Genomic DNA, 14,567 nt, shown 5'->3' with positions numbered 1-14,567 from the left:
CAGTGAAGAACTTCTTCCTTCCAAATAACAATGGAGTATTACGCAAAACCCTCCAGCTTGTTCCTTTGCTTCCTAAACCAGAAATCCGTAATCTAGAGATCCACCACTTACTAGCACACATACCAGAGTATAGTCTGAGTAGATGGTTCAAAGCCAACTGTCAATCCATTTGCAGTTCAAACCAGTGGTGAACTTCTCCAGCTGTTTTCCAGATCAAAAATATTATTGTCATTTTGCTATCACTGCATGCTGTGGGTTATGCAACAAAAATGCACATGTCCCTCTGCCTGGAATGCAATTAATTTCCTTCCTCCCCACCGAGAGCGGTAAGTAACAATTCAGACTGTCTGGATGCTTCAGTTTTGAGCATGGCCAGAGATGTGACCCTGGAATTACTCCATGGGGTAAAATGCTATTTGTAACACACCAGTCTGCTGGAGGTCTGACAGACAGGGCATATTTTGCAGTTTGGAAAAAAATAAGCACTTTTGTCCTGTCTGTAGGGTACTGTGAATGCTTTGCTGTAGTTCCTTCAGTTTAACCATAGGCGCTGCTTTATGTTGAAATATTGAGTATTCTAAATAACTAGATGAAGTAATTGCTTCCATTCTGAAATCAGCCACTATATGCGATGTATACTTTGGTATGCAAAAATAAGGCATTGTACTCTGTTAACTTTAAAATAGCACCATAATCCCATTTCAATTTGCAAATATCTAAACATCATGCAGGCAGTTAAATCAGACTCCATAATGCTCAACCACTTCATGCAATTTGCTTATATAAAGAGAACAACTGGAACTCCTTTGCTTAGAACAGTGCACTCCAGAAACAGAACTAATTTCCTCAGTGCAATCTTTTCTGCAACGTGCCTTTCATCTCTGTAAGAGCAGCTAACTCAGTGGTATTTATGTATCAACTACATGATCAGAAAGACAGGAGCTGTCTTTTTCTATAAAATGTTTGCACCATACTTAACATCTCTCAGTTTTTCCTGTGATACAAATACAAAAGGGTGATCAACTGTATGCTTGGGTGTCAACTGAGATGAAACATTAACTTAATACTTAACTGCAGCAATTTCCTTTAATGTGTTATTACTTGGTCCAGCTTGCTCTGGATTTCTGGCACAGTTTACAGCTTACTCCTGTTGGGAGCACCTGCAGTGGTTTTACTAGTCCTACCTGGTTAAATAGGCCAGAGCCAGCTCAGATCCCGACTGCTTTTTGGGCTCCACCTTTTTAATAGAGATCCCAGCTTCCCTCATCAGCTGCTTTTCCTTCTTCTTGCGCTCTTTTTTTAATTTTCTTTCCAGTTTCCTCCTTTCCTCTGCAGTAAGTTCTTCCTCTTCTTCTGTTGCCTGAAAAAAACACTTAAATCAAGTATTAATGTTTCTACAGGAAAGCAAAAAAAAAATGCATAAAAGCAATTATGCCTACTTTGCATATGCAATGAAAGGACACAGGTAATACTTAAAACCAGAAGCTTCAAGCTTCATAATTTTACTGTTCATTATACTTCCATCACCTCTCTACTCTGCTCAATTCACAGGACTGTAAATATTGCACTTTAGGAGCCTTAGAACTGCCCTCTCCAGATGACTCTACTGTTCTCAGCAGTACAGTAACCAGAGCACCTTCTAGCTATATATTAAACATACCTAAAATTTGTTGTGCAAAGCCCCATGTACTTCGGGAAGCAGGAGGGATTTGGACACTACAAAGCCATCTCTTCTGTGCTACCGCCCAGTAGCAACCAAGCAACCAAAGAAGTATGGAATTCTCCAAACAAGACTCTTTAACTGTACTGGTCTTGCTTTTAGATATTTCTAAGTCTAAGATGGGTGGTGCTAATTCTTAGCTTATATGATAGTTATAGATCTCAGAGAGTCCCAAAGAGAACTTTGATACCTTCATCAAAGGTATCAAAGGTGCTTCTCAGCCACCTCCATGGTCAGGCACTGCCATAAAATGCAGGCTAAAGGTATGCACAAGGACAGTAATGATTGTGAATAACCCTATTAATTAATCCACTTGCTCAGCAACAGCTGTACCAGGTTCAATAAGACAACCTGAGCAAGGGACAGCTTCCTGCAAGGCCAGGATGTATTTACAAGAAAATGGGATCTACTCACTGACACCAGTGGAAATGGCATGGATGTAAGGTGGCCCAGGAAATGTCTACCTTATCTGTACACAAATGGGCTTTGAAGCAGACTATTATATGACAGGGACAGAATAATGGGAGATTGCACGAGAGTGTTTGTTATTTAAATCCATAATTCTTCTGCTCAAAATAAATACAGTACATTTTGTGGTGCTTTTGCCAAATCTGCACGTCCCTCGGACGCTTCAGCTACAAACTGATGAAGGTGGAGTATCCATATAGAGACAAGCAAGGCAATCTGAAGGAGCAACCCAGGCCTACAGCAGCTGTGTTAGCATGTCACATCCCAAGACTGGGGAAGATAAAGGAATTTAACCACCACTTCGAAGAACAACAATTTTGTTCGTAGAGTGGACTTAGTTCAGATCCAGCAGCTTCACTTGCATTGTACTTGCCAGGTGAGGACCTCTGCTAGAGCATCAGAAACCCAAGGAGGCAAAACTGAGTGGGAAAGAAACCTTCTTCCTCCTTTCCTTGCTTCCTCCTCACCTGTACTAGGAAACCATAACTGAAACCTGAATGCACAAGAAGATCAACTGCTGTATGGAAAAACTGGTTGAAGCCGCTGTATAAACTCAAAAATCTTTAGTGTTATATCAAGTTGTGTTAGTCAGGTGCTTCCAAATGAAAAAGCTGACATGCTGCTCTTAACAGTATTCTTGTTGACGTTCAAGCAGAGGGTAGTTAAACAAGGCAATACCTGAACACAAAGACACCTGCTGAAGGCTAATATTTGTTCAGTGTCAGTTCACATATTGTCTAACTTTACTTTGCCTCATCTTTTCAACTTTATGTTCTCAAAGACCAAAAAAGGCCAGTAAAGCAGAAATTAGAACAATTGTGCATGGGACAGTAAAGAGAAAGTAAAGTAGAGGTTGGGGGTTTTTTGTTTAAAATACTTGCAAGCTACTTTTATGGAAAAGCCAGCATTCCTGTGCAAACACATGCAAAAACTCAACATAGGTTGCATTTACATAGAAGCCATTTTCTAACTCATGCTGAGAATAAAATAACGTGTGAAGGTAGGTACGTAATTGTTATACAGGAAGCAACGTTTCCAGTTGAAAAGCCACCCTGGTCCTTACTAAAACAACAGCCCAGCCACACAAAGGCCAGGGAAACACTGAGGGTGGTCATTTATAAAGTGTTTGTAGAAGATGACTGCAGCAGCTGTCCAACAGACGACACACTACGGTTAATCTTCTCTTAAAAATCATGTAATGAATTTGTTTACTTTTCTGGGAGCCATGAAGCTTTCAAATAAAGTGACTGTGGCACATCATTAGAGCTGGCTTGATAAAGAGGCCTCTGCTTCTTCATACTTACAGTAAACGCATCTCTCTGTACCTTCCCTTCCCCCCTGCATTCCTGGCATTATCAAAAAGCTTTTTATCCCTCTCGCCAACTGCTTCATTAAAAACAAAACAAGTTGCTCCCTCCCTGTAGGTCCCAACATAAATACCCAGCCCTAACAACATTTGTTTCCAGCATCGCGGTGGATGCACCTTGGGCTGTCTGAAACAAGAAAATTGCCCTCCCTGTGGGGCTAGTGCTGTCCTGGGCATGAAAGAGTTAGGATTTACAATCCCTTCTGCTAGCCCACAGCATCATCCAAGGAAAATCGGATTCATCAGGCTTCTGTCTGGGACTCCCAGCACACAGACTGTGAAAGCACTTGCAACCCTACAGCTCAACCAGCATTTCTAGTTGCAACTGCATTTTTATCCCTCCATGCCAACTTGATTAATCCAGCGGTACGTACCACAATCTGTCCTTGACTGGTTTTTTATTTGAAAGCCTCAATTTTTATGTGCTTTATAAAACACCTACATTTGGTGGCACATTCTCCACTGAAGCTCAGCGTAGTTTTATAACAATTCATAAAAGAACAACACAACCAAAACCAACCTTCCCCAAAACCTGGGACTCAGAAGAAAACAAAACCAAACCTTTCACTGGGATTTAAAGCCTAGCTGTATTTAGTTTAGCTTGGATGATCTCTGTTATGATACTCTACTGATGCATCTCCCTTATTTAAATCAGCCTTATTTTTCAGTTTTGCTTTCCCTGAACTATTAGTGTGCCCAAAGTTTGTGATCCACTTGGATTAAGAATTTAAGTATTATACCGTTATTTAGATTAAGAAAAACCCCAACCAACAGCACTTCATTGTTCTGAGGTCATAAATATTCCATGTTGTCTCCTTCTATATTTATAAAGTGACACCACAATTTGTAGTGCTACCATTTAGCCTTAACTACAACATTGTAAAGTCCGTATTTGAGCGTGAGACACTTGTTTATTGGTGTGATAAATTTAAACCACATGCATCCAGAAAAAACACAACACTTGCTTATTTGCAAAACCTGCTGAGAGCTACCACACCACCTTGGATCGTGGGCTCATTAGATCTCAATCTAAACAGGGTCAGGCTAGGTCAGCACACTTGAATGAATGACATTCAGAGGAGAGCCAGTGTTCTCTTGTGATTAAGGAGGTGGGAGTCTTCCACTTGGAAACCTTCCAGAAGCCCTGAAAAGGTGCTAAAAGGGGTATTGCCACTGGATGCCATATTGTGAGTAAAAGACAGACTCCCAAATCTTTAACGCTCATGCTTATAAAAACCCATGTCACCTTTGCAAGGGTATGGAGATGTCAGCTCAGACACTCCAAAGTTCATACTATACCACGTCCATCTGCATACAAAGAGCTGTGACTGCCAACACAGTGCCCTTCATCAATGCCAGCCTCTAAATTTCTGAATTCTATGTAAACATAGTAATATACTGCAAATAGCCTAAGACATCAACTAAAAATATCCAGAGGCTTCAGCTGTGGCAGTTTTAGATACCAGTTAAAGGTTTCCATTATTCTTTATAATGTGGAAATATTGCACAAATTTAAAGCATTTGGTAGGTGATCTTTAGAAATGAGCTTACCCGTACCAAAGGGGGAGCCATCTCAAACTGAACTAAAGCATTTCCCAGTGTAAAGCAGTGCTTGCTAAGTGATCCAGAACAGAGAAAAATAACTATAACTGCAAGAGAAACTGGCAGAAAGATGTACCCAGGACAGGATTTCTTGCAGCTCTCTGACCCCTTTTTCTGCAAAAGAAAAGAGTGTCAAAACCAAACAGATGAAGTTTTTCAGAGACTGCATCTCCATAAAAGCTTTTAGTGCCAGAGGACTGTGAACCATAATAGCTGGGTAACCAGTACCAAGATGGTATTAACAGCACACTAATTGTATTATGTTTAAGCAGAGCAGTAAGTGCATTTTTTAATGTTTCCAGATTCATAGATAACCAAAGATTCTTGGCTCCATACTTGAGTAAAATTGAAGACATCTTTTAAAGACTTCTGTTCCTCCTTCTCGCTCATCACTTCCAAAAACTTCTAAATTTGCATCCCCCGTTTTCTGTTGCCAGCAAAGAATAAGCTTGACAGAGTCAGAAACTCTGAAGAAATCCCACAATGAACTGAATACTCATTATTACAAATTTGCCTTTGGGATTCGTCTGTGTAGGTCCGTCTGAGCTTTCTGCCTGCTCAGGGGTTCAGCTTCTCTGCCAAACCTACAGCAGTAACCACAGACCAAGCCACAACACCAAATTTACTACATACTAGTACCAGTGAATCCAGCTCCTCCAAAAGCCAACAGACTTTTCTACCAGCACAGCCACACAAGTCTGTACAACAGTAAAGCAGGCAACATCAGAAATTCAGAGGAGTAAATTATAACTTGACTGACATATGTATAAAAAGGGCATCAAATTTCTGATCTTCAAGGAGAAAGAGGTGGAAATGGATGATATGGCTTAATTCCTAGTAGGAGCATTGTACTGCCTTGTTTGTTCATTAAGTTCATGTTATTTCATAACTTTTAATACAGAGAAATGCCAAAAGGGGCTTTGTTCACTGACCAAGAGCTGACGTGGAGCTACCGACCCGTCGCAAAATGGCTTCGCTGACAAGTAGCCTTTTGCCCCAAAAATGCCCTGTGCACGATATCAGCATGCAAAACGTCCTGTTTCTGTCTTACACAATACATTTGATCCCAGATAAATAACTGGCCATCTGCCAGCTTAAAAACAAAAAGCGGAATCTATAAACAGTGTTCAAAACCTACAAAGAAGAAAGGCTGGCAAACCTTTAGATGCAAGGTTCATAAAAGAAAGATTGACAAATGATTTACTATCTGAGGCTTGCAAAAGAACTGTGCTAGGACTACAGCTATAGAATCTGCATAAAATAGTTCACGGCCATATTAAATTTAAAGACCTATTTTCTATCATTTAGCACCTTATGAAAAGAAGAAGCATGACCAGAGAGGGCAGATGAAATTTCATTAGCATGCCAAAAGCACGTTTTGAATGAAAAGCAACATTTGTAGAAGTTCCTCCTCACATCATGTCTGTAGCACTCACAGAAGATTCTGGAAAAATTATACATTGCCCAAAGAAAAACATAAGGCTTTTTCATAGAAGTGAGGCGGGTTTAGAATCTCGACTCCTCACAACAGAAACACTGGGAATTATTTACCTTCCCCTCATTTGGAAAGGTTTCTGTAGGTGCAACCTGGGCAGAAAAGCCTCAAACAAGCTCTGCAGGAAGCCAGATTTAAATAAGAACAGGCTTCTTATCTTTCTGATCCAGGAAAGGATTCTTTTAGTGGTTGTGTAAACGTTGGGGGGTTTTAAGCAGCCTTGTGGACATAGCCATGGTACCTCACAAGCACAAGTAATCAGGTAGCACATGAAATCTGCAGCTGTAATTGAGAATAGATGCACCTTTATTAGCTTGAAACGCGGCTTAATTCACAACTATGTGATCTTTACATGTTTCGTATTTATAGCCAATCCTGAAGCGCACATAAAATGCCATCATTAGAAACTGCTGCATAAGAAGAAACTGAACAATTTACTAAATTAAATGTAAGCCTTTATAAGCACACAGAACAACACGAATTCTGGAAATCTATTCTGTTGAATTCCACTTTATCGATTGCTCGCTCCTATAAAATACATACTGTAGTAGATTAAGATCTAAGGCATAAATTAGTATCATGTTTTATTTCTCATTTTCTTCCACCAGTATCACAGTCCTGAACACAACAGAAGTATTTAAGACACCACTGCGACTGCAGGCTTGGGGAATGCAGTTTTGCTTCATTTGCAACTACAGCCCTGCCAGGAATTCTCATGTATTTGTTGGAGGATTTTTGCTTACTCTCTTCCCATTAATTAAACCATATTCACCAATCGGGAGAAGATGGAATGAGGAAAAGGAAACCCCTTGGAAATCATTGGTATCCACATCCCTGTGGCTCACACACAGCCCTTTTAACCCGTCCCCAGAAACACACACAGAGGAATTTTAATAGAAGGAGCATGAGGCTGTCGCAGCACTCGGTGTTTTCATCGCCACCGAACTCGTCTCCTTTAGGGGTGCTGCTGATTTCTCCTGAAGCTGAAACAGGCTTTGGGCTGCGCGAGGAGGCAGGAGCAGAGCGGAGGCTGTTTCGAAATCCTTGCTGGAGAACTACATAAAAAAAAATAAATAAAAAAATAAAACCACCCCAAACCACGAGCTCCATCTCCTCCAATGAAAGAGGTACCACAGGGTGTAGGCAGGTTGCCAGGCGAGCTCGGCAGCGTGACCGCGCTGCATTGAGTTTCTTTAATGAAAGCCAGGAAAGAACACATTACACAGTGTTTCTTCTGAGAGCCAGCTAGCCTCCAGTGATTGAAATCAATAAAAACAGTCGGCAAGGGGCCCAGTGGGGGAAGAGAGAAATCTCCACTACAGCATTCAGTTTGCTTTCCACTTTCTCCCTCCCCCCTAAAGTTAGACTCTGAAGATCACCATGACAAGCTACTTTGCTTCCAGCGCTGGGAAGACGCTGGTGGGGATTTAAAGGAAGCGAGTGCTTTCCTTCGCCTTCCTACCTTTGCTCTCCCCCGGGCACGAAGGAAATTTAAGGCTTTTTTGGAATTTGAATCCTGCCTGGACAAACTTCACGGGACAAGTGCATCGCTCTGCATTTCGGGAAAGGGATGGATTTTACAGTTGGAGAATGCTAAAAGGTGAGAGGGGGAAGAAAAGCAGGAATCTGATTCAGCCAGAGCCCATGTGCAGGCTAGGATGTCCACGACGGCGGAGGGCACCTCTGAAGCTGTGGGAAGGGCTGCAAGCAAGCGCCTGAGGTCGGCACGATCCACATCCTAAAGCAGCCGGAACATTGGGAACACGTGACCAACGCACTGACCCAGGTAAGCAGAACCCCTTCTATGGACTCTGTACCGCGTCCAGCACTGAGGGAGACCTTCCTGCTCCCGCCTCTACAGATTGCCCCATGTCCTCCCTCGTTAACCTCAGGCACGTTAACACTAAGCTTGTCCTATCTAAAAACATGTCCTGCCACTAATCCTCACTGAGCTATAAAACATGCACAAAAGCCCTTTGTTTACCATTTTGTGTTGAATTTGCTAGTTGATTTGCTAGTTGACAAGGTAGAACAAGTCCAGCCCCTCCAGGAGCTCATGCTCCGGGGCCAGGAGGGCTTGCTCAGAGCAAAGGAACACGACTGACACCACACGCTGGAGCTGACTGCGATCTGAGAGAGTGCCAGTAATGAATTTCTAATATGGTCCATATTTATCTATTTTATTTATGTATTTTAATCACCATAGCAGCCACATACAGTACATACTTGCACCAAGCTCCTTGAGCTGAACTGTACCATGAATTACAGCAACTTGCATGCACAAGGGCTTGTCTGATTGTTTTGTCAAAAAATTACTTGTTAAAACAGCCGAGGGGGATTTCTGGCACACTGCTCAGGAATGACTGACACAGTATTACCCAGCATGTGATATTCTGACATGACCCTGTGCACGCAGTTCTTATACCCCTATCAGAATGGGAAAGACACAATCACAGCTGTAGAACACAACATTCTGCTCAAGTTTTTAGTCAACTTCAGACTGCTTATATAGATTTCAGTGGGACATGAAGGGTGAAATCAAATCCTGCCTTTTTGCAAGGCAAGCAGAAATATTGAGAGCTACATCTCTTTTCCAGCAGTGGCAGGAATTCACTGGAACAGATAATAAATAGATGCCTGTGGAGCAAGAGCAACCATGCTTGCCCCCTCCATGCTGGTCACCATTAGGTGTTGACAGCAACACACATGCTCACTGCCACAGAGAGCTGAGGAGGGACTGGATGCCTCCACTTCCACTCAATGTTTCAGCACCTTATTATCCCAAACCCGCAGGGTACACAGTCTGGATGACTCTGAAGCTAAAGATGAGGCTTCCCAGCATCTCCTCCATTTCAGTTCCAGCAGACAGAATGCAAGAATTCAGTCCAGCAAGTGCATATGTATTTCTGCAGGTGCAATGTTGCTCTTCCTTTAGAAAACACAGCCTGTTAAGGGTGATTTTATGATTTTCAAACCACATGGAAATGGAAATGGAAATGACCCACATACTTGAAGAGTGACCTGAAGAACACCTCCATAAGGGACTGTTATTTTTTGCAGATGTTTAAGCATTTTTAAAGCATGAAGTGTTCTGATCAAGCTACAAAAAATAGCTGAGGCTGGATTTAAATAGTAAGAAGTTTTTACGCTGATTTTATCAGTCCAGTTTTGAACTCTTCACCCAAAACAGCCACAAAATTATAGCTGAAGGTGTCATTAAAGAACAACAATTCACAACAAAAAAAGCGAAGTTGTTATTCGTAACAAAATACAGCCCCATGTGAGTTTTTGGGCATATCCACAGACCCATGATCCACCTTTACAAAAGCTGTTCCATGTCTTGCCTGCCCCTGCACAGATGCTTTGCAGAAATGACAGCACCTTCATAGCTCAGGAATCACAGCAGTCACTCCCACACCAATCAACAAGTCTGTTTTGCACTGCTCTTGGGGCTAAATTTATCCTTATGCAGAGGAACTCACTGAAGTCTTTACTTAAAATTTCAAACAAGGAAAGCTTAGGTGAGACTTAGACAACGCAGATCACTCGTACCCACATTCTCAAGCTCAAATGATATTCCTCCCCATTACTCCCTCAGCAGGAAATGTAAATATTATCTTTAAAGCAGAGTACAGGGTATTTTTGTTCAGTAATGCATTTTTCAGAAGCTCAGGGGTCTGAGTTTCCACAGCATCTCCTGTTAATACAATGTGTTCTTTTCAAACACACAACATAGAAGTGTTTTCTCGTTCAGAAGCTTTGACCAAACACAGATATTCTGGCAGTCACAACTCAAAGCAAGACTTGTCAACATTCTTCAGTCACGCCAATGTTATTAAAGGAGATTCCCTAAACAGTGACCCAGTCCTTCAGACTCTTCCTTTAGAGTATGGAGATCTTGAAGAATGCCATGTTGAGTTGGATACAACAAAATAGAACCAATGGGAACCTATTGCTCACATTTCTACTAGTCTTGATAGTCCAGATCACCAGTACTTCATCCTCAAAACCAAATCACGTCTGCACCATAGTTAAGAGCTCTTAACAGCTCGTGCCAATTGTCCTTACAGCCACTTTTATTGGTAAAAGAGCTTTTTGAAAGCAGTATATAAGGTTTTGCAACAGGCAGCAAAGCAGATGAAATGAGTTTAAAGGTGGAAGAATAAACATTCTTTTAATCTCATCTATCAAAATCTTTATGAAGGGAAAGATCTGGGATTCTGCAGAAAAAGCAGAATGCCTATTCCAAAAATGCTGAAGTTCAATGATAAAAGTGCAAACATCAGGGTCTGCTAACCACCTGGGTAGCCCATCTTGGGTGAAACACAATACTGGTGTCTGTGCTGGTGGAAAAAGAGTGCTGCCACCCCTTTCAACTGAATATGATCTGACACTTCTTGGATATTGTAAGGCTTCAAGGTATCTCCTTTCCTATTTACACCAGTGGTTCATGTCACAGTATTGGATTCATTCAGCTGAGTATATTTAGTTTGCTCAGTTTCAAATTGACAGCTTCTCTGTTACATGCCCATTCTAACTCAAAAATGGAACATAATTAAACATACAGTTGGAGAAGGTACAATTTTCCCCCACCCACGGGAAAAGCTGGTGATGCAGAACACTAGTTATTACATGAAAAATCCATGGGTATCAATCCCTAGGAAAGGTGGCTTTCCTTACAATTCAAACAGGAAACCTTACGTTTAACTCAAACTTTGTTAAAATCAAAGAAGCCATCAAAACATGCAAGAAAATTCATACCTCTTTACCAACAAGTTATCATTGGCTTCAGCTCTAGAGTACAACAGTATCTAGACCTAGAGGGAATTAATGTCCTTGTGTATATATACACTCTACTTTCAAACCTTCTGTATTCTCCCAGGTCTCAACAAAAGTCCTATTCATTAATTTCTTATTAAATAAAACCAGCATCACTTGTGGTTTGCTATACTGACATCTTTAGAAAAACCCAGCTAAATATTCCAGGACGTATTTTGTACACACTTGTATATACCCTCAACTACACACACATGTATGCAAGAACATGCCATATTCAATTTGTCATGAATGAGATCCAGAAGGAGACACTCAGGAAGATGGAGTGGGCAGGATTCATTTCTTTAGCAGCATGTTTTCATTCATGATTCAACAACCCTAAAATAGACACCTACAGCAACACCCAGAACACAAGCAGTCCCTCAACTGTCCTGTACCTTCATACCATAACAGCTGAGCACCAGTGTATCTACAACCTCAACTCCTGTCTTGCCACTTCATTTGCTTTACAGTAGGATAAATGGTTTGGGAGACAGAGAATTGGACCTTAAGTTTGGGTATGAAAAGAGAGAAGCCTTAACAAAAAATAAGGAATGAATGTGATGGACATTACAGATTTTTGCATTTGACTTTATGCCCGGTGATAACCAGAGATGGGTCACTCAGATTGTGACAATTAATTTCTGTGAAATTATTATTCTTGTAAATGTATATAATTTCCATGAACAGACCTTTGAACACCTGTATGCAGAATCTGAACTTGTTTAAAGAAGCAAGTACTATAAAGCTCCACTTGTATCTCATGCACAGTTCAGTTCCCATTGACCATTTTGCCTTAGGATGTTTTGTCTGAAGGAGAAAGGTAAAGGAATAACATTTCTAAGAGCTGGCACAAGTTACACAATGTAGCTTTATTTTAGGTCTGCTTGCTGCTCTTCCAATCACAATGACCAAGTACAATCAGTTCTGTCTCATTAAACATGACCAGCAGGAATTCCATCCATATTTCAGCATTTTGAAAGTCTCTGAAATTAAAGTGCAACCCATGCCCAAACCCTATTTATTTAGCAATGCTTTACATGCTTTCTGTGAGCTCCCTTGGGTAACTATACATCTATGACACTAACTCTTAGGCTCTCCAAACTTATCACACAGTCCTGGAATACTGAAATGACATCTGGTTTTTATAGCATCAGGTGTGCCCTCATTACGCTTTTGGGAGGCAGAGCAGAAAATTGAAAAACAATTACGATTTAAGACCCTAAATTAAAACCTGTTGACTGTTTAGTAAAAATACTCTATAAAACCTGCTTGTATTTCAACAGACCGCACTGAAGGATATCACTGCAAAAGCAGCACACCACAAGGTGTTGGTGGTGTTTGCTTATTTTGGAATTAAGGCACTAGGAAGTCCACAAGAGGTGGACTGTTGTGTAGAATGACAGACCTGGGCCCTACAGCTTCCACACAATGTAAGGCTGAGGAATTCTGCAGGAGAGAAACATAGCAAGCAAAAGCAATACGGTTTGCATGACATTTTTCAACTCTCAGCTGGTAGTTATTTTAGGGAATCAAGAGTTCAGAAAGCTGCCATGCAGTGTTCTAACTACTGTAATTAACATAACAGTTCTGGTCTATGCTTTCTAATGTTTAGATGCATGACTCAATTCTAGTTGCAGTCAGACCTTCCAAATTTCATATGTTTTTAAGCCTTCTATTACTACACTGCTAGGCTAGGCTTGGCCAAGGGCAAGATAAGGTCATTAACACATCTTCTGCATTATACATTTGTTTATCTAATGACTAACCTAAGATACCACTTCATAATGACTTTGAAGACTCGTGCTGCTCTAAAGCAAGCCATAGGGCTGATTCTAACGTCCAGCCCGAAGAATGGTGGTATATACTGGAGAATGAGAACGGCACACAAAATGAAGAGAACATAAACTCTGCATATACGAGGCCCTCATTGGCAAAATATATAGAATGTTCTTAAGTTGACAGTTTTATAACTCTAAATGGTTTCACAAATGAAATCCAAACAAAAGAGCAGAGATGTACTCTAAATCACTCAGCAACTGCTGCTTAGAAAAACCAGCAAGCACTAAGTCCAGCAAACAGAAAGAGTTACTTTAAGTAAGCTTAATGAATGGAAAAAATGTCAGATTTTTTGTTGCTGTTCCTTCAGCTTTATTTTTCTATATTCTTGAATCTATACACATAATGATTCAGTTCACTCTGACAAATACTGTATCACCAACCATCAATCACATCAACTTTTTATATGTTGAGAGAAGTCAGATACCAAGTGATAAAACGAGTTCAGGCAGAGGGCATATGTTAAGCAGCTGTGAGTCCATTTAAGCTGCCTATATGCCTAAAAGCTTAATGTCATTACAGAGAGCTCTGATTTCTTCCTTTCTCACCTTCCACTAGAATATCCACATTATATATAATAGAAATTATTAACTTACAGGAAGAAATATAGCCACACAGTAACTGCAGCAGTAGAAACAATATGCTTATAAATTAGATGTAGCATATTTTGCTTACAGTTCAAGATTACACATCCAAATACTTCTGTTTAGGCTCTAAGGAAAGCTTTGCTTATGAATAAAAAAATCTCAGGTAATAGTTTCAGGAACAATTTTAAACCCACATAAGTTAGTAGTGCTGCCAAAAGACACACTCTCCATTTTCTCCCACCTCTTCTTTGGGTTGGCACAAGTGTTTGAACAGTCTTGTAAAGTCATCTGGGTTAAAATCACCTCGTTAAAATCACCTCTCTATCCCCCCCAAAAGGTTACTTGAAAACCAAATCAGTTCCTAATTCAATTCACTGTGACTAGTTTCTGCCAGCAAAAGAGGAGGTGATAGAAAGGTAGAACCAAGTGGCTGTGCAGCCTTGGCAGGATCACATTTTTTTTGCAGCCTCTGGCTGAAACCACCATTCCTTAAAATAAATATGCGTAAAAATACGTAATGTAATGAAAATAAATGAGTAAAATACATAATGTTGTCATGTCTGTCTGCCTTTCACATATAGGGATGATGATCTCAGCTTGCCAACTCTCAAATTATCATAGAACTTTTGGTATTTGGTGCTTTTTTAGGAGTGCCATGCACTGTGCAGTTTTGGA

General features: G+C 40.7%; 1 protein-coding gene across 1 annotated transcript in view; it reads right to left on the bottom strand.

Moving 5' to 3' along the window:
- Positions 1-14,567, bottom strand: part of LOC308221035 (cytochrome P450 2W1-like) — a 77,125-nt gene that overhangs the window by 50,409 nt on the left and 12,149 nt on the right. Inside the window, 1 exon segment of the mRNA XM_080617857.1 lies at positions 1,185-1,360. Within this exon segment, the coding sequence (XP_080473983.1) occupies positions 1,185-1,360 (176 nt within the window).

The sequence above is a fragment of the Psittacula echo genome, assembly GCF_963264785.1.
Source record: "Psittacula echo genome assembly, chromosome: 5".
NCBI classification, from domain to species: domain Eukaryota; kingdom Metazoa; phylum Chordata; class Aves; order Psittaciformes; family Psittacidae; genus Psittacula; species Psittacula echo.
The sequence above is the reverse complement of the archived record's forward strand: the minus strand, read 5'-3'. Positions and strand labels throughout refer to the sequence as shown.